Source organism: Lemur catta, chromosome 4, assembly GCF_020740605.2.
Source record: "Lemur catta isolate mLemCat1 chromosome 4, mLemCat1.pri, whole genome shotgun sequence".
NCBI classification, from domain to species: domain Eukaryota; kingdom Metazoa; phylum Chordata; class Mammalia; order Primates; family Lemuridae; genus Lemur; species Lemur catta.
In genome coordinates, this window is record NC_059131.1 from 47,100,094 (window position 1) to 47,122,113 (window position 22,020).

General features: G+C 34.3%; 1 protein-coding gene across 3 annotated transcripts in view; it reads right to left on the minus strand.

Moving 5' to 3' along the window:
• The window catches only part of USP34 (ubiquitin specific peptidase 34), a 221,669-nt gene that overhangs the window by 86,627 nt on the left and 113,022 nt on the right, over positions 1-22,020 (minus strand). For all 3 annotated transcript variants that reach the window (XM_045549681.1, XM_045549682.1, XM_045549683.1), the window contains exons 22-33: positions 21,770-21,924; positions 20,082-20,195; positions 18,144-18,243; positions 17,849-18,008; positions 14,699-14,825; positions 14,455-14,602; positions 10,925-11,025; positions 10,502-10,711; positions 6,918-7,043; positions 5,577-5,699; positions 5,358-5,441; positions 4,086-4,172 (exon numbers count right to left, since the gene is read on the minus strand). In XM_045549681.1, coding sequence (XP_045405637.1) covers positions 4,086-4,172; positions 5,358-5,441; positions 5,577-5,699; positions 6,918-7,043; positions 10,502-10,711; positions 10,925-11,025; positions 14,455-14,602; positions 14,699-14,825; positions 17,849-18,008; positions 18,144-18,243; positions 20,082-20,195; positions 21,770-21,924 — 1,535 coding nt within the window. The remainder of the gene's footprint in view (positions 1-4,085; positions 4,173-5,357; positions 5,442-5,576; positions 5,700-6,917; positions 7,044-10,501; positions 10,712-10,924; positions 11,026-14,454; positions 14,603-14,698; positions 14,826-17,848; positions 18,009-18,143; positions 18,244-20,081; positions 20,196-21,769; positions 21,925-22,020) is intronic.

Here is a 22,020-nt window from a genome sequence, read left to right on the forward strand (position 1 = left end):
GAGAAAAGATTTGTCCAAATTGTTTAAGAGAAAAAAAGTCTCTCAACTCTATACTGAGAACAACAAAAAAAGGCAAAAGATATGAATAGATGCTTCACAAAAAAAGATGAACACATAGTCAATAAGAACATGAAATAATGCTAAACATCATTAGTCTAGGGGAAGGACAAAGCAAAAATACCATGAAATAACATTACTACACTCACTAGAATGGCTCAAATTTTAAAAACTTGACTATACTGACTACCGGAAGGATATGGAGTAAATGAAATTCTCATGTGTTGCATGGTACACAACTGCTTTGGAAAACAGTTGGCAGCTTCTTATAAAGTTAATCTTACATTTACCATATTATGTAGCAATTTCATTACCTGATATTTGCCCAATAGAAACAAAAACATATGTACACAAAAAGACTTGTATGTGAATGTTTATAGAAGCTTTATTTATAACCCGCCCTTAAACTGGAAACTCAAATGTCCATCAATAAGTGAATGCACAGAGAAATTGTGGTATATCTATACAAAGAATATATTATTCAACAATAAAAACTAACAAACTATTGATACACATTTATAAATCTCAAAATGTACTGTGAGTAAAAGAAGCCAAATACAAAAGAGTGCATACTGTACTGGTCCAACCATATGAAATTCTATAAAATAAAAATCTAATCTATAAGTAACAGAAAGCAAATCAGCAGTTGCATAGGGCTGTTTATTCAGGGGAAGATTAACTGCAAAATCACAGAATGGAACATCTAGGGTAATGGAAGGGTTACATAAACATTTTTCAAAATTTGAACTCTACCTTTAAAATGAATGCATTTATTGCATGAAAAGTATACTGCAACCTAACATCACATACAAAAATTAACTTAAAATGATCAAAGACCTAAATGAAAGCTAAAACTAAAAACTCTTAGAACAGTTATCAATCTTCATGACCTTGGATTAGGAAATGGATTCTTAGATGACACCAGAAGTACAAGCACAAAGGAAAATAAAGACATTGGACTTCATCAAAATTAGGAATTTTGTACATTACAGGATACTTCTGAAGAAAGGGAAAAGACAACCCATATAATGGGAGAAAATATTTGTAAATCACATGCCTAGTAAGGAATTAGTATCCAAAATATATACGGTACTCTTATAACTCAACGATAAAAAGACAAACAACCCAATTAAAAACGGGCAATGGATGTGAATTGATTTCTCCAAAGAAGATATATAAGTGGCCAATAAGCACATGAAAAGATGTCCAAACCTATTAGTCAATAGAGAAATGCAAATCAAAATCACAATTAGATACCCCTTTGCACCCACTAGGATGGCTAAAACCAAAAAGACAGACAACAACAAATCTTAGCAAGGATGCGGAGAAACTGGAACCCTCACACATTGCTGGTAGGAACTTAAAATGGTGCAGCAGCTTTGCAAAACTGTTCGGTAGTTCCTCAAAAGGTTAAACCATAGAGCCCAGCAATTGGACTCCCAGGTATATACCCAAGACATGACTGTTTATAGCAACATTATCGATTATAGCCCCAAGGCGGAAATGATGCAAATGTTCATCAACTGATCCATTTCCCTTCCTTGGATTCAGCTGTGACTGAACAGACTTTTCACCAAAGAAGAAATATTAGTACATATATATGTTTATGAATGGTCAATAAAGCACATCTGAAAAGATGCTCGAGATTGTCAGCATTAGGAAAACGCACATTTTAGAAATCACAATGAGATACAACTTAGATACTGGCGAGGTATACCACTCCTAGGTATATGCCCAAAAGAACTGAAAACTTACATCTATACAAAACCTTGTAACAAATGTTCACAATAGCCAAAAAGTGGAAATGATACAAATGCCTTACAATTGGTGAATGAACAAAATGTGGTATGATATATTCATACAAAGGAATGAATTACCAATACATGCTACTTACAACGATAAATCTTGAAAACATTGTGCCAAGTGAAAGATGCCAGTCACAAGAACCACATATTATAGGTTCCATTTATATTAAATGTCTAGAATAGGCAAACCCAGAGATTGAAAATAGTTAAGAACGGTGGCTGCCTAGGGCTCAGGTATTTGGGGGGAAATGAGAAGTGACTGCTAATGGGCATGAGGTTTGTATCTGAGTTGATAAAATTATTCTGGAATTAGACAATGTTAATGGTTGTACAACTTTGCGAATATACAAAAAAACAATGAACTGTATATTTTAAAAGGGTAAATTTACTGCATATGAATTATGTCTCAAAAAATTTTACTTAAAAAGTGTTCCTCAAATAATTTTAAAACGAAAAAAATAAAGTTGGTTAAGAAACCACAGTAATCCTGAACTTATACAGAAATATATTATAAATAGAGGATATCAGTTGACTTGAAAGCAATCTGTGTCTCAGGCATGCTTTGTATCTCTGGAACTGTAAAGCTACGATGTGTCTCATATGGCAGTAAAATGTTCTTACTAGTAATACTTCATGAAAGTATCCACAACGTCAAAGGAAACAAAGAGAAAACCATTAGCACGATTCCATATTAATTCCATGTTCACAATTTAGAGCAGCTTATAAACAAAACTCCTACAGATTACACATAACTACTTGTTAAAAATTTTAGTAAATTCTCCCACTCTGTCAAAGAACTAAAAGACACCTATTCATTCTGAGATATTAACAGGACAACAAAGACTAATGGTAAAATGCAACAAACAGAAATTTGAAATATGAGACACAGAACTATGATAATTAATTATTGTGGTAGAGGAGGATATTATAAAAAGGGAAGTATCGATAGTAAAATATGTCAAATCAAAACTGAAAAAGTAATATTGAAACCAGTGGTTGGTAAGTGTTAAGCATGGCAGACTGTAATGTTTTCTAGATGTTTGGACATAGCAGGATTTGATATCCAGTCATTATACCTGACTCCTAGTTTCCAAGGTAATTCTAAGAAACTAATACTCGAATTAAATTGTTTGTTAAAGCTAATCTGTTTTGTTGCAAGTCAGGAAATGGAACGTCCTTTTCATTTAGTTCAAAACTGGACTGTGCAGTTTTGTGTATCATTATAAAGTTTTTAATATTCTATAAGCAATTTTATTTTCCTAATATTACAGAGCTGTGCTTATTCAAATTCAGAGTGGTAAAGTACCATTTAATTTTTTTTCCATTTTGTTTAGAACCAATACCTTTGTAAAATACTGGAAAAAAAAAATACTGCAGCAATGTCTACTTGCTGTAAAAATTTCTAAAGGCTTACTATCAATTTCTGTATCTCACTGCACAACAGTCAAAATAGTCTAGAAACACATTTTTGACTATTACTACCACAAAGGAAGAAATGAGGAAAACAAAACATCAAAAAAGTTTCCAAAAAACTTAACGTATAAACCAATTTTTTAAAAAAGTGAACTTTTAATACTATATAAACAGGCCAGGCATGGTGGCTCATACCTGTAATCCTAGCATAGCACTCTGGGAGGCCAAGGCGGGAGGATTACTCTAGGTCAGGAGTTAGAGACCAGCCTGAGCAAGAGCGAGACCTCGTCTCTACTAAAAATAGAAATAAATTAGCTGGACAACTAAAAATACATAGAAAAATTAGCTGGGCATGGTGGCACATGCCTGTAGTCCCAGCTACTCGGGAGGGAGGCTAAGGCAGAAGGATCGCTTGAGCCCAGGAGTTTGAGGTTGCTGTGAGCTAGGCTGACACCACGGCACTCTAGCTCGGGCAACAGAGCAAGACTCTAACTCCAAAAAAAAAAAAAAAAAAATACTATATAAACGTTAATATATAATTTATCAACCTAAAGGAAAAATGTTTATGAATTAGCTACAGTACAGAGTAATTAATTTTAGCACTTAAGAATTTTTAATATAATTGACATAAACTCTTATTATATAATTATATTTTATCAAACTGTAAATTTTTAAATTTATTTCTATGATATTCCATACTCTCCTTTATCACAATGAAGTAGGTAGCAAAAGTATATTTGCTGATGGAAATGGGTATATTTCAAAGGGAATAACTACTGCAATTAGTTGAAACAGTGAATTTTCACTTACCACAGTCCATGATTCCTGTTCTTTAGGCTCTAGAATTCCAGAATTAAAAATTTCTAGTAACTGTTGAAGCCCTCCAGCAGCCACAAACTGTGAAGAAATTTTCAGAGTAATTGTAAAGAGAAAAGCAGCTACATAATGTAATGATAACCTGCTTGTTGATAGTTTAACTGAATATGTAAATATCTTTCATTTAGAAAATTATTCATTTAAATCATCAAGATCACTGTTATACAAAATAACATAAAGCCTACTCTTAAGAATGTATTCTTGCCGGGCACGGTGGCTCACGCCTGTAATCCTAGCCCTCTGGGAGGCCAAGGCGGGTGGATGGCTCGAGGTCAGGAGTTCGAGACCAGCAAGAGCGAGACCCCGTCTCTACTAAAAAATAGAAAGAAATTATCTGGCCAACTAAAATACATATAGAAAAAAAAAATTAGCCAGGCATGGTGGCGCATGCCTGTAGTCCCAGCTACTCGGGAGGCTGAGGCAGTAGGATCGCGGAAGCCCAGGGGTTTGAGGTTGCTGTGAGCTAGGCTCACGCCACGGCACTCACTCTAGCCCGGGTAACAAAGCGAGACTCTGTCTCAAAAAAAAAAAAAAAGAATTTATTCTTATAAAGATTCTTCTAAAAGTTTATCAATAGATCTTCATATTCTGTTAGCCATTTAATCACAGACACTAGGATGTCCTAACAGTATTTCAATGGTGGGGGGAAAAAAAAATCAGTGCTAAACTGGGATAAACTGATGTATACCTTTTATATATACTTTGTAAACTATGTTTTATTTATTTATTTGTTAAACTATGCTTTATTTTTAATAGTAAATTAGCTTTAAAACAATGAAGAATTATGGTACCCACTTCTGGGAAACTATAGATAAATTATTTTTATCAATACATTGAAAAATACGGCCGGGCGCGGTAGCTCATGCCTGTAATCCCAGCACTCTGGAAGGCCAAGGCGGGCGGATTATTTGAGCTCAGGAGTTCGAGACCAGCCTGAGCAAGAGCGAAACCCCGTATCTACTAAAAACAGAAAGAAATTATATGGACAGCTAAAAATATATAGAGAAAAATTAGCCAGGCATGGTGGCGCACGCCTGTAGTCCCAGCTACTTGGGAGGCTGAGGCAGGAGGATCGCTTGAGCCCAGGAGTTTGAGGTTGCTGTGAGCTAGGCTGATGCCACGGCACTCTAGCCCGGGCAACAGAGTCAGACTCTGTCTCAAAATAAATAAATAAATAAATACATTGAAAAATATATATTATCAAACCTTGCAACTCCAGGAATTTTTACTATTTTCCACTTGATCCTCACTTGAATCATCTGAATCTGGATAAAGATCACTGTAACTTCCCTGTGGGAAAGGCAAAAAAAAATAAGGGAGGATGGTGGAGGAAAGTATTATTCCAGAATGAAAAGATAATACATTCTGGGATTTTGCTCCAGAAAGAACACAAACATTTAAGGATAATAATGGAAATCCAATTACCGTTGATTCTCTCCTTATTCTTCTGTTAGGTTTTCCCAGTGCTTCAATAATTTCCAAAGAATACAATAGCTTGTGGGCACTCTTAATTTTGAGAAGTTCTTTCCAATTAAGTCCATCATTACTCTTAAATTAAAGAAAGAAAAACAGGTTTCTTACATCAACTTACTAAGGGAATTCCAAAAAGAAAAACCTTAACGAAACTGACACTATATTAAAAACTCAAATATTACTACTTCGAAACATATTAAAACATAGGAAGACCAATTATATAATTGGTACTAATGGTATTCTTAGAACACCAATTATTCGTTTAAATTTTGTTAAAATATTATAAAACCAACAAAATTAATACACAAAGAGCAGCATGGGAAAAAATTATAACTTGTTAACCTTCACAACAGATAAGGCAATTTATATATTCCCAATGGGGGGAAAAAAAACCATTGTAGTCTAATTAAATGCATAAACTTTTAAGGATGTTGAACTAAATATCTAGTTAATACAGCTACATACTTAAAAATCATACACAAATACATGAATTTAGAAATATTGCTATTCTTCACTTAAATACTTATTCACACTTAACATGCATCTTTGAAATGCTATTACTAGAGCTACTCTGAGTCATCATTCACCATTTGCTAGAGAACATCATCTTCACTTCTAAGCCATATGAGATCAGGACCTCCTGAAATCACATGACAGTGTCCCAAATCCTAGATAACCATTAGCATAACATTAGATATTTGTTTTTCCATTTATCCTATAGGAGTTCTATTGGAGATCTCCACAAAGAACCCCTTTTTTATACAGCTTTAAAAACAATCTTTAATTTTAAAGACTTTACAAAGATATCCAGTACTTAAATGTGTGAGGTAGTGCCCCTGTGGAAAAATTACTACATATTAAATTTCTTTGCCTCGTATTTCCCTAATTCTGTCAGTTGACTTGTATAAGCATCCAAAACAAGCACTGATGATGCATGTCATTCCACTGTAAGGTACTTTCTCTAAACATTACTTTTTGGTGCTGAAAACAAAGCAGTATTCAAAAAATACCATAAAATGGAAAACACTGTATAAAGGCAAATCCCTATTTTCTCAAGATAATTTTAGAAAATATTCTTGTCTTGCATGTAGTCTGTGTTATGTTATTCAACCTAACTAAATAAATAAATGAACATTAAAATGAACTGGCATCGGCACTTTTCACCTATCATAAGAGCAAAAAATATATTCAGATTTATTGAGGGTATCAGTTAAGTTGCGATCTCGTATCTTGTCAGTAGGAATATAAACTGGTAACATCCTCCAGGAGAGCAAGAAGATTTTGTGGGCTCACCTGTTCATCTGAGATATTCTGGAATGCCATCAACATGTTAGGACACGTAGGAAGGAGCATCAGTAGCTCCCAAACACGCCTAGACAGATTTTCTGCATGAAGATGAAGTTCTTCACATCTTAAGCTCTACATAAATAAGAACAACTGCTTTATCAAGATAGATCAGGAAAAAAAAAAACTTTAACTTTTCTGCATAAAAATTAATTAAATTTGCTAATATTCTTCAGTCTTATTTTTTTATAAGTGGTAAGTAAAACATCTGTTACATGATACATAAAATTTACTTGAGAAAATAGTTATATCAAAGTAGTTGTTTTTCAACTTCTTATAAACACTTTTCTAGAACAGCTTTCCTCTAAAGGCTGATCACTTTCCTCAGAAAACTTATCAAACAGAAGTGAAAACATCTGTTTCACGAGGCCATCCAAGTAAATATCAGTAAGATCACTATCTATTTCCTCTTTGCAGGTCACTATTCTAAGCACAACAAAGACTTGATGAATTAAATCTATGACCTTCCATTTGGGAAGAGAGTATACCTATTTCTCTTACTTTGCTAATCCATATCTTATTTTTCAGGCTATGATAAGCAGAAATTAAGAGGAAAGCAAGTAATTTTAAAGAACCTACTTTTTTTCCATTATCATCTGTTGAATTTCAACTCAGTAAGGTGCTAAGACAATAGTAAGCTAAATAATGTTTCAGAAAGTATATAAAAAATAAGCAAGTTTTTTCTTTTAAGTGCCACCCTAAGAGGTAAAAACAGCAATGGCTAAAATAGACAGTTTTGGTATTTTCCAGAGTATTAATGTATTATTATACTACCACTGCTGCTGTCACAGTGATTCTTTGGTACAATGTGGTTTAAGGGATGCCAAAGGAATATTTTGTAAGCCTACAAAAAATAACTTAGTTCTTTTGGTATTACATAAAGCTAGTATACTTTGAAGACAAGGGAATCTCAGACAAAGTTTCAAGGTAAACTTGGTCTTTCACAAAAATTCTAATTTCTTTTAGAAAAGGGCACTGAGAGCTCCTCAATAAAATATAATTCATTTCTTTGAAAAAAAATTGAAAAAAAAAAAAAAAAAAAAAAAAAAGACTTAACTCTGAACAACAAAGGATTGTAAGGAAGAAAAAAATCTTCTCAAGTGTGCATGACTATGTTCTGTTATGACTGAAACGCCCATGGGACATACACAGTAAAAGTCCTTTATTTTTACTTTTTTTGTAACCCTCATCAGGAACAAATCAGTCTGTTCAAAGCATCCCTACATCAACTGTAGTATACCTGCTACAAACAAGATTCAGTAAAATATCTGCTAAAACAATACAATGCTTTCCCTCTGGTTTAGGGCCATCACTCAGACTATTACGATGGCCTATGAACTGGTCCTCTTACCTTTGATCTTTGTTTTCTCTAATACATCCTCCAAGCTAATATGTAAATACCTAATGCTTTTCTTCACTCTTATCAGTAGATGGGCTCAATTTTAACAACTCCCCCTTTGCAAAAACCTTCTGCAAATTTTTGTCCTCCCTCCATATCTCCATAATACACTGCAGAGAATACTAGCACACTCCTGGAGCACTGAGTAATTCTATTATCTTTCTCTTTTTTAAACTGCCTATGCAGTCTTGACATGAAACAAAAGGTCTGTAAATATTTGTGGCATGAAATAAAAGAAGTGAGGAAAAAGAGGGTCATGGGCACCTATTATTGATTATTCTGCTTGAACGAAATGGAAATTTCCTGAGAATTTAAAAATGTGGCACAAGAGAAACTAGGGTACAAGGAACAGAAGGCTCAATAGCAGCCACCACTGCATACATGATGAAACACACCATGGCAACATGGGAAGAAGTTACCCAACATTCTTGGGGAAGAAAGAAAAGAACAGTAGCCTAATATAGGGAAAACTATCAAAGCACCACCAGTTTATTTGCCACTCAATCTCAAAATTGTGATTCACCAGATAAGATATACAAATACATGATAAGACATTAGGACAATATATCCTTTTTTTTTTGAGACAGAGTCTCACTCTGTTGCCCGGGCTAGAGTGGTGTGGCATCAGCCTAGCTCACAGCAACCTCAAACTCCTGGGATCAAGCAATCCTCCTGCCTCTGCCTCCTGAGTAGCTGGGACTACAGGCATGTGCCACCATGCCCAGCTAATTTTTTCTATGTATTTTTAGTTGTCCAGCTAATTTATTTCTATTTTTAGTAGAGACGGTCTCACTCTTGCTCAGGCTGGTCTCAAACTCCTGAGCTCAAAGAATCTGCCCGCCTCGGCCTCCCAGAGTGCTAGGATTATAGGTGTCAGCCACTGCGCCTGGCCTTAAAGGCATTTTTTATAAAAAGTCCATAGGTTGCAAATGACTCCTTTAGGAGATCTCGTATACATTCTTGACTTTAAATACCATCTTTCTAGTGATAACTCACAAACTTACTTCTCCAGACCAAAGCTTTTCTCTCAGCTCCAACTTATACATCCAAGCAATTGACATCTCCACTTGATGTCCTTCAGGCATCCATCCTTCTTCATCTCAAATGGAATCCACCCAGTTGCTCAAGCCAAAAACCTGGTGCCATCTCTATGTCTTCCTCCTTTTTGAACCCTCTTCATTCACCACTCCTAAAACCCACTCCACCACCAAGTGATGTAGTTTCAACCTGCTGTCCACTTAATTTATTTCTACTGCCACCATTCTATTCCAGGGCATTATCAACCCTTCCTGGATTAGTGCCATTAAGTTCTTTACTGCCTTTGTTACTTTTCTCAATCAAACCTATTATGTATAAAACAAAAATCAGCATATGTGTATACCCCTCTGTTTAAAATCCTTTAATGCTGCCCACTTTGAGTAAAATGGAAACAACTCACAATGACCCTTAAGGCTTACATTATTTCGCTCTGCCTACCTTTTCAATTTCATGCCTCATTCTACTCTCACCACATCCCCCAATATTCCACTTATAGCTCTCTAAGAATTCCTGTGCCTGCCTAACAACTTCTTATATCAAGGGCTTCAGAATCAGATTACTTTATCTAGACAATTTCATAAGCTCTTCATGTAACTGGCTTTTCATCCTTCCAGCTCAGATAATACTCTCCCCTTCAGAGAAACCATTCCAGACCAAATAATACAAATACAAATGTGTCTCCATCCACCTAAAAAATGGTGGATCATCAATAATGATGTAATGTTTCAGTTTTAGCACCTATCTCTATCTGAAAGTACTTATATATTAGTTTACTTGAAACTATGTGTTAGGCATGTTGATTATCCAACTCTCTCACTGGATTCAATGAAGGCTAAAACTATGCCTATTCTGATTACCCTTGCAAAACAATACTTTGATTAAAATAGTATGCCTAGATCATATTAGGCACTTAAAGAGTTCATGAATAAATAAATGGGTTCAAAAGTTTTATTGATCTTAAGAGATTACTGAGAAAATTTAATTTTATTAAATATATTTTATTATATTTTATAATCTATAATTTTATTAAAATTATTATATCCTCTCAACAGAAAGACAAAACAAGATTTGTGAAAATGAAACCTAACATAGTCACCTCACTATCATCCACTGCCACTTTTCCTGAGGGTGGTTTAAATGATGCAAGCATCTCTAATAAATCAAAAAGAGTAGTTAAATGAGGTTCTTGTAAAAGCAAAAGCATTGGAATGTTGTCCTTCTGAGGGGGTGGCAGGCAAGATGCTGGCAGCTGAACACCTTCCCCTTTCCGTTCTCTCCTTGGTGCACCCAAAGATACAAATACCATCTATAAAAATAGAAGAAATAGGAAAAAATAAGCAAAAAATTCACATGTATCAAATTTTTGGTTTAATAAAATAAATCTGAAGTATAAAATGACCTACAATTTTAATATAACAAAAGTAACAGGAGTTGTTTTTAAACCAGACCTTTGACTATTCAACTGTTTTCTACATAGCCAACAGACAATTAAAACCCTAACCACATTTTATATACTTACCTGCATATCCTTAAAACCAAGCTCATGAAGTGCTTTTTCATCATAATCTGTTGTTAACTCATGTCCAGATGAAATCATCCTGACAGGTCCCATGAGGCCTCCTTGGAAACAGCAGAAAATGAAAGTGCACTTTTTTAAGAAGACATATTTGCTGACAAGAAAACGCTGGTATAGCAATTAAGTCCACTATATGTTAAGCTTAAATATAATTCTTGAGAGAAATGAAGAAAGTACTAAGTATGCATCCTGCATATTTTCTGTTGTCTTAGACAGTAAAAATTATAAGAAAGTTCTCTCTTAGCACCAGTCTCACTAGATCAAATCCCACTTGCTTAGCAATATAAAACATAAGTTAAAAATGCTACAGGAGGCCAGGCACTTTGGGAGGCGGAGGCAGGAGGATCACCTGAGGCCAGGAAGTTGAAACCAGAATGAGCAACAAAGTGAGACCTTATCTCTATAAAAAATTAAAAAATTAGCTGGGCATTGTGGCATGTGCCTATAGTCCCAGCTACTTGGAAGGCTGAGGCAGGAGGATCATTTCAGCCCAGGAGTTAAACAGAGAGAGACCCGTCTTAAAAAAAAACAAAAAAAAAAAGCTACAGGAGCCTTCTTGGAACCTACTGCATTTCCCCCAGCAATGTGTGCAGAGGAATCAGATTTTTATGCCTCAGTTGCACAAGAAACTAGCACGTGTTTATAATCACTCAGTTCTCTTTCCCTAGTTATTATCCAACAAAACAAAACAATGCTATAGAGTAGAAAACAAACAAACAAAAAATCTGACATGGTAAAAAAAAATGAACTATAACCCCCCAGATCTATGGTAAATTCAACAAACTCAACAGATTGAGGCAATTTAATTCTCGAATTCATAATGTCCCTTTTGCTGTCTAAACCTTCATCTTCATTTCCCGCCTTTTTCCCTACCTCACTAACTATGCTTTAGCCACCCAGCCTCACTTTTTCTTGAACACATTCAAACTGAACAAGTCATACGTTAATATGTAACTATTTGTTACCCACTCTATATTATTTACCTAACAATTCTCTCACCAAAATCATATTTATTATAGTTTTAAATGTTTAATAGCTAGTACAGAAATTCCTTTATTCTCCTCTTGGGTTTTCCTCTTCAGAACTTCTAATGCTGCTTAGTTTATTCATACAGATAACTTCAGAATAATTTCATCAAATTTTTAAACAAAAATCAATATATTGAGATTTTAGGTTAAAAACCTCCTTGATATCTCTACAATGTTTAGTAGAGACATGTTAGGTATTTCCATTTATTCAGTTGTTCATTTACCTCAAAAAGTGTTATTCTCATATTTCACAAAGACCTCACATGCAGATTACCCTTATGTTTTTTAATTGCTATTGTGCACTTTACTTCTTTAGTGTCCTATTTATACTACCCACTAATTATAATTAATCTCTTCCAGTATCTATATCTATATTTTATTTGTTTTATTTAAATCGTTTTGTACAATACAAAACTAGAAATGTGAGTGCTTGTAAGACAGTGTTCATGTTAAGAAAAGCTCTGGCTACTGAATAGACAAAAACTCTGTATTAAGCTTTAATTGGTAGACTTTTATTAAATGTTTATTTTTACTTACTACAATAATTAAATACAATATGGTTATTAGAACCTTTGCAATATTAAGATAAAACACCCTTATTCATAAGAGACTGCTAAGATAATATGGAGTGATTTGCTTCCTAGTTTGCTAGATACTTTAATTAAGTATACATGATTATTCCAAAGCACAACTGAGATGTCCAGTAGTTTATTTAGGATTTTGGCCCCTATTTTATGTGAAACAGGCCTATAGTTTGTGTATATGACATGTGCTATGGCCTGAATATTTCTGTCCCCCAAAATTTGTATATTGAATCCTAATCACCAAGATGATCATATTTGGAAGTGGGGCCTTTGGGAGGTTAATAGGTCATGAAGGCAGAGCTTCCTCAATGGGATTGGTACTCTTATAAAAGAGGAGCAAAAGAGCTTGCTTGCCCTTTCTACCAGGTGAAGACACATCAAGAATGTGCCATCTATGAGGAAGCAGCCTGTCACTAGACACTGAATCTGCTGGCACCTTAATCTTGGATTTCAGAGCCTCCAGACTATGAGAAATGAACTTCTGTTATTTATAAGCTACTCAGTTTATGGTATTTTGTTATAGCAACTTCGACAGACAGTGACAACATGTTAACATTGATTATAATGACTGGACTGGAGTTTATAATAAATTGAGCCATTTTCTATCTTTTACTACTTTTGAGAAGATCTTTTTTGTTTTGGGTTTTGTTTTTTTTTTTTTTGCCTTGCTCTGTTTCCCTGGGTAGAGTGCAGTGGTGTCATCATAGTTCACTGCAACCTCAAACTCCTGGGCTCAGGTGATCATCCTGCCTCAGCCTCTTGAGTAGCTGGGACTATAGGCACACCCGCGACAATGCCCGCTGGCTAATTTTTCTATTTTTAGTAGAGAAGAGGTCTCACTCTTGCTCAGGCTGGTCTCCAACTTCTGAGCTCAAGCAATCCTTCCGCCTCGGCCTCCGAGTGTGCTAGGATTTTATAGGTATGAGCCATGGTGCCAGGCCTTGAGATGATGTTTTTTAACATAAGAACTACTCATTCCTTAACAGTTCTAGAAAGAATTACTACCTTTTAAAAAATTAAAATCTTAATGTAGTAAATGTTTCAAAATAAAAAACTTCAAAAGCTCTTGGGATATGACTGAATATCGCCCATCTAATGTTTACCCTCTGAAGCTGCAATAAAATAAATTTTAAAAATTTTATAGACATAAACTGACAAGGAAAAAAAGGAAGAGATCATACCAACAAAGTTTGCAAGATGGAAACCAAATGAATTTGTGGTGACTAGCAAGCCTCAAAAAAATGTAAATCCCAATCAAAGGCAAACTCCTAATCTATAACCTGTTTAATACTGATTTGGCACAAGAGAAAATCAACACCTAACCCCCACGAGAAATAGGAAAGAAAGAAAGAAAAGAAAAGGAATAATGCCTCAGTACTCTGTGAGACATTAACAGACTAGGAACATCTAATTATAGGCCAAGAAATAAAAAGGATGAGGGAAGAAGGAAAAGAAAAAAGAAAATCAAAGAAATATATAATTGTTAACCTTTTCCACATTTGATAAATGTGACTTATACAGCTCATTTAGGTCATGCAGCCTGCCTCTGCTCTTATAAATAAATTAATGCTATTATAAAAGGGTTTGACAGAGGGAGATCGTTCCTTTTTGCCCTTCTACCTTCTGCCATGTGAGGAGCCAGCATTCAACATGCTATGTTAAAAACAGAAAGCAGCCCGCAATAAATGCCAGAGCCTTGATTTTAGACTTTCCAGACTTCAAAACTGTGAGAAATAAACTTCTGTTCTTTATACATTATCCAGTCTATGGTATTCTGGTATTCAGGAGCATAAGATGAACTAAGATAGACGCTATACTATAGAATCTATAAGAAAATAAAAATTTCAACTGTTGAACTTACCAGGAAACTCTCCTTTTCGGCTGCTTTGACCAAACTCCTGAAGCTGAGCTTGTTGATTTATTTGTTCTTTCTGTAAATTTTCATACCAATGAGTTACTTCAGCCCTAAGATCTGCTACCTGGTCACTAGGATACATTTCAATAGTCATCTGAAATATGAGATGCAACCAATTTAAAAATACAAAAAGAACAGATATTTGAACTGGGAAATGTTATCAATTTGGAAATTAAAACCAAGCAACTACCTTGTCAGGAAGTCCAGCTGGCTGACATACAACCCTTAGCGGTAGAGACTGTTTGTCACTCAGTGCTTTCAAATGACTACTAATACCAGTGCCTTCAATTTGCCACTGTCTAAGATGATATGCAAACCTAAAACACAACAAAAACAACACAGAAAGGATACCATTTTAACGATAGTTTTTAACATTTTACAAACCAAAAAGGTCCACAGGAAGTTCTAGCACATTGCAATTTATTCTGCAACAATAAATTTACGCTTAGATTCATCAAACTGAATCAAACTTAAATGCATAAATATAGCTAAGAGCTCTTAACAAAACAGCCACGAAGAGAAGTTACTGGGGGAAAAACAAATCTCATAAAGAATGGTTTTCTAAACGGAGGGGATAGGAATAGGAGAAGGAAGAAAAATTCAAAAAATAAACTAATCTAGTAAATGAAATAACAAGCTATCATTCCTACATTGAGAAAAAGAAAAGGCCTATTAAATATTTTCCAAAAACAGAAACATATTCTAGTAAATATGCTGACCAGCTTAACAGACTTTGAGAGTTGATTTCAGCACTACTAAAATTATAAAGTGAATTACAAAAATTATGTCTCAAAAGAAACAGGCATCTAGCATAACACTAACTAAACACTTGTCAATTTTCTAACTTATTTTCAGTTGTGGAAGACAGGATCCAGGATACCTGACTCTAGTTAAGAAAACAATTATCAATGTCTATAACTAATCGGCAATTTTGGAATAGAAGGAGGAAAAGCAAGGAAATGAAGGGGACTTGTCTCATTTCCTAGAAGTGATTCAGTATGTAGCTTCTATGACTGAACAAAAGAGTAATCTTGGCCGGGTGTGGTGGCTCACGCCTGTAATCCTAGCCCTCTGGGAGGCCGAGGCGGGTGGATGGCTCGAGGTCAGGAGTTTGAGACCAGCCTGAGCGAGACCCCGTCTCTACTAAAAATAGAAATAAAAATTATCTGGACAACTAAAAATATATATAGAAAAAATTAGCCGGGCATGGTGGCGCATGCCTGTAGTCCCAGCTACTCGGGAGGCTGAGGCAGTAGGATCACTTAAGCCCAGGAGTTTGAGGTTGCTGTGAGCTAGGCTGACACCACGGCACTCACTTTAGCCCGGGCAACAAAGTGAGACTCTGTCTCAAAAAAAAAAAAAAGAGTACTGTTACAATAACATTTTCTATCATGTATTTTAAGATCAGGGTTTCTCAACCACAGCACTATTGACATTTTAAGTCCAGTAATTTGTTATCAGGAGGTAGTGAAGTAAGACTGGAGGAGGCTGTACCTCATGCACTGTAGGATGTTAGCAGCATCCCATCAGATGCCAGTAGGACCCTAAGCCCTACAATCCTATGACAACCAAAAATGTCTACAGATATGACCTACTGTCTGAGAACTACTATTTAACATAATAATTTTATCTCTTTTTAAAAACAAAACCCCTTGAAGACGTTATTTGCTCTCTTAATGTAAGGAATACATAAAGACAATTTAGTAGCACTAAACACACCAAGTATTTGGTATTATACAATGATAACGGACAAAATCTTCATGAAAATACCTAAATTTTTTAAAACTAATGCTTCGGTTTTGAATATCCAATTTTATCTATTTCCCTTCTCTTCTAGTGGCTCACAAAACGCATATTTATATAAATCCCATAACATCAACTTTGTGCATAAAACATGAACAAATGCAAAGATTTATACAAAGGACATGACAAATTTTTTTCACGAGTGAATTATTATAGAACAAAATTTGTACACCTGAGGAGGGATCTTTGGACTTAAATTTATTAAACTTATAAAAAGCACTACCAAACTCTCACAAACTAATATATTTTTAAAGACCTTTTAAATAAGTATTTATTTTAAAAGACACTGATAATGTTGTGCAAGGCCTATGGTTTGAACCAACAAACCCTTTTGGGTTTGTTGTTTGTAGACCCTGCAGCACAGAAAAAATTTTGGAAGAACAGGTTATCATTAATAGTAACTATTTCTGACAGGAAGAAAACAATTACAGGAGACTTTTTTTCTATATAATATCTTAGTGTAATATCTGAATTTTATAATGAATATGCATTGACTTTTTTATTAATTTGAGTGAGACACACCACCACACTTGCTTATATTTTATTCTTATTTTTTAACATGGTAAAAGTTACAAGGCGATATGAAGTTTCTGTGCAAAAAACTCAAGAGTTGCCTTACACATTCATTAAAAACAAAGGAATTAAGTAGAATTTCCACAAATTGCAATCATAATTGAAATAAAGAATTTGTGCTTGTTCAAATGTTTCAAATCAAGAAACCATGTTTTTTATAAGGAACGTGTAGAATATCCTTATTATTCAACATTTCCTGATATTCAAAATAAAATGTCAATGAATAGCAATTGTATGACTTTTCAATACCAAACTAAGATCTGAGGTTGAAAGTTATTAATTTTAACAGTTTTTTCAACACAGTTCTTAGTACTTTTACATTTGCTTATAGTTAGTGATTTTTAGTAAACAAAATTTCTTAATTAAAACTACCTACTCACCTTTCATTTCGGTCGATATATTCATAAATGTTAATTTGCTTTATTTCTGTATTACACAGGTTATGTCTAAATTAATTATACAGATATTCATTAACAGAATTTTTGGTCATGTTTCCATGGTAAATGGAAATTCAAAATTAAAATACTGTCTCCTAGTCCAGGAAGAAAAAAAAAACAGCAAATGAAACAAATGACTCAACTTGATTCAACTATGAGAGATTTGATGTTCTTTGTAAGAGTTTCAGTGAAACTTTTTTAGCAGTGGTGTAATGCCTTCTGAATCATAATTAATACTTTCTTAGAGATGGAATTATATCTAGAGACTCATTCATGCATATTTACTGCCTTAGACTCCGATGATTTTTAAAGCTCTGCAATGTTTATCAGGAACCTATATTGCCTAATCCACGGCGAAATGGTATGTATTCTGAATAAAAATTACTTCTATTACTGACCCTTCACTTTTGGTAAATTATGCTTTTACCTGCCCAAAAAAACTTTAGTCTAATTTAAAAAATGCTTTTAGACATGTCAGCAATAAAAAGAATGAAATTCATTATAATTGTGTGATATAAAAAAATTACCTTCTCCTAAATGCTTCCAGGTGTGTCTTCAGCATAAGGAGTCCTCTTTCTATAACTGTGAGACTCGCTTGTGATTCCTGTTCAAGACTGCTAGAAGCTATCATAAGACTCTCCATGCACTTACTAATAAATTCTTGTTCCTTCTCCAAACCCGTTTTACCTGAAAGCCAAATGTTTATATATGTATATTAGCCTTATATTCTTGTTTAGCATTTAATATATCAAATAAACTGTAGTTTAACAAAATATCTTCACATAAAACGTTACCTATTACACAATATTTCAAATCACTCACCATTAATATAGTAGGAGTTAATATACTGAATAGCTGCTCGACTGACATCACCAGATTGAGCTCTTAAAGCAATGCCCCAAAATTGGTCCATTCCACACAGCTAAGGAAGAAAAATATGATATCTCTAAATTGTATTCTGAAACGATGTACCTGATCAGACTAAAGTACAAAACTTAAAAATCATACAATACCAAAGAGTTTTAATGTCTGATAAAGTATTAAAAAGGCAATTTCTATTATTTAGCTATTAAATAATAAAAATGATAAAAGCTTTGCAAATTTACTCAGTTAATGAAATATACCTGTATTGGGTCTAAAAAATACTTATTGCTAAAGCAGCTAACAATATATACATGGTTAACTAAAAAGTTGTGACTACACAGGAGGAAAAACTCAAGTCCCTAAAATAGATTACAAAGGAATAAAACCCACACATATATAGTAATTAGCACAATGCTTCAATGCTTCCACCCAGCTAACACTGATAAAGCCACTGCTTTTGTGTATTCACAGAAAATTAAAAAGATATGCTAACCCAAGTTCTTACTCAAATTTATGATGTTAACTATGAGATGACAAAGAGAATGTTTTCATTAAAAACTATAGAGAAAGTGGTGAGTGAAAACTCCCAGAAGTTGGGCAGGGTGAAGAAACATACCCTTCCAATAGGTGACTGAACAGCATTAGTGCTAATCTCATCTACTTAAAAAGCAGTGTCATCATCTCATAATTAGAGTATGACTACTTCTTTGGTAAATTAAATCTGTTGGGTTGTCCAAAATTACCAAATTGAAACTTAGTTAGGACTAAAAATTTTTTTAAAAACCTATTTAGACTAGAAAATATGGTAGTAGGAAGATAGCATAAAAGCATTCAAGATACAATTAAAATTATTCATTTTTAAACTCATGACATGTAAAAGACATAATTAAAATTATTCTTTTTTTTTTTTTTTTTTTTTTTTTTTTAAAAAGACAAGGTCTTGCTCTGTTGCCCAAGCTGGAGTGCAACCACAGCTCACTACAACCTCCAACTCCTGGGCTCAAGTGATCCTCCTGCCTCAGTTTACTGAGTAGCTGGGACTACAGGCACACACCACCATGCTGGGCTGATTTTTTAAAAATTTTTTGTAGAGACATGGTCTCACTATGTTGCTTAGGCTGGTCTTGAATCCCTGGCCTCAAGTGATCCTCACACCTTGGTTTCCCAAAGCACTGGGATTACAAGCCAGCCACATCCAGCCTAAAGTATTCTATACTACAGAGATTTACATCAGTTTTCTCTACCTTTCTCCTCCTAACACAAATTTCTCGAGAAAATTATGAAAAATATGAATGGATACTACATAAATCAAAGCTACTATTAATTAACTAAATGTCCAAAGAGGAAGACTTTCAAGTAACAGTCTCTGTGTTAGGAGAGTCCAGGGATAATGCATTCAACAATACCTAGCAGCCACCCAGGCAAATATAACTCTAAGCCAAATATAAGAATAGCAATTTGTGAGTGTTCAGAGCAGATTCTATTTGCAGAAGAGAGGTTACTAAGAATTCTAGAGTTAAACTGCCCAAGACCAACTAAAACCTTGGCCACACCAAATGGCATAAAAATAAGATTTGAGATAAATCAACCTTCTATGTGACATAAAACACTTGACTGTATTACCTAGGAACTTCTAGGAGACTAAAGGAACACTCTGATGGCCTCTTCTTTATAAATCAAGAACCATGTAATAGATTTTCCTTAACCACAACCAAAGTCATCCTTGGTAATGAAAAAAAATCACCAAATTTGCTTTATATTACTTTTTAGCACCAAAGAATAAGACTCTATTTCACAGTTAGTAAATTTTATGCTTTGCAGAAAGATAATCTGGTAATCTAATTTGAGGAATAAAAAGAATATTCTATAAGGTATAAAATAAGTCTAAATCCATACCTCAGAGTTTGAACCACCATCATAGGCACTGGTAGCCAATCGAGCCAAGTTACAGAGATGCTGAAACAGGTTTAAACCAGTCATGCTAATTGTTTCGGGTTTTAGCTGGGGCATCTAGGAAAAAAAATTTAAAGCTAGTTTAGTCTGATAATTAACAGATTTTTTTTAGATTTACATAAACAAATTTAATATTACTGAAAACACAGAAGAAAAATATCAGTTTAGATTTTTAGTAATACCTTAAAAATCAAAATAGATAACAATTCAACAAAAATTTTTTTCAGGTAACAACTGAAGAAGACATTGGTACTTTGAGGTGGGAGTCTGCCAACCTCCTCATTTGCCAGCAAATTAATAAATTCCTCTTTCCTTCTCCTCCAAAAAAAAAAAACACACACAAAAACTGAACCTGCCTCATATGTGTTTCAACTTTCAAGATGTACACAGACCCAAATCAGAGGAAATAAATAAAAACATTCTATCATCCATTGTATACCTATACCATACACATTTATGAGATATATAGCTACAAGTATAGTTTGTGTTAAAGTCAGGGCTTGAAATTTAAGATAGTTGAACTTCTATTTGTAGCTTTGTTTTGGATCTATGAAGTGATTTAGTTTGTATGTACTAAAACTCATTTATATTAATATATTTAATTCCATCATGGAGCTAAAGTGAGAGCTTGCAGAGGGGCTTCATAACCTCACAAATAAACATGAAAATAATAAGAATCTACTACTTTATTTTCCTTGAGTTTAAAAGTTCAAATGAGAATACCATCCAAACCAACTGTGGCATCAAGTAAAGGAGAACAAATAGTGAAACACCTTTATTACTATTAATAATGCTTTTTTTTTTTTTTTTTTTTTTTTTTTTTTTGAGACAGAGTCTCTCTCTGTTGCCTGGGCTAGAGTGACTGCCATGGCGTCAGCCTAGCTCACAGCAACCTCAAACTCCTGGGCTCAAGCAATACTTCTGCCTCAGCCTCCCGAGTAGCTGGGACTACAGGCATGTGCCACCATGCCTGGCTAATTTTTTCTATATATATTTTTATTTGGCCAGATAATTTCTTTCTATTTTTAGTAGAGACAGGGTCTCGCTCTTGCAGGTCTCGAACTCCTGACCTCAAGCAATCCACCCGCCTCGGCCTCCCAGAGCGCTAGGATTACAGGCATGAGCCACTGCACCCGGCCAGTAATGCTTCTTGATATGCCTTTCCAGGGATCCATAGATCTGGAGGTTAGCTTATACTTGACTGAACTGTAGCCATTCTAAGGAAGAGTCACAGAATACAGCTCTGCGCTTGTAGGTGTGAGCACCATCCCTATTAGACTACATAATGTTACTAACAATTCCAAAAGCAAACACCAAAAAAACTTACCACATTTCTAATTAGTACTGCCCTAAATGTTATTCTAATTATTACTTTAGCTAAGAAATAGAACATTTTTATAAATATAAACTAAGTCTTCATTTATATATACACACTGTAAAAGACAAAATTATAGTAAAATCTGAATGACAAAAAACTGTTAGGACTGCCAAAAATCAGTACATTTGTCTATTTTAAAAAACACTATGTCAAAAATGAAAAATAAAGAGCATTATAAGGATCATATATGAAGAGATAAAAAGAAAATATGGAAAAACAATATAACAATAACACTGTCAGGAAATAAAATTACCTTCTCCAGGAAAAGATGTTTGTAGGTTTCCATTCCCATAGCATGTTGATCTTTACTTCGAACTTGATTTAAAAACCAATGGAGTGCATCATCATAACACTCAGAATCTTCTACTAAACAATGCCATAAAATGTCGACTTGCTCTAAACTTAACCCTAGATAAAAATTACAAATTTTATACTTTATTAACTATGAACAATTACATATCTTCTTTTAGGTGTATGTATGTCCATGCATGTATATACAGTAAG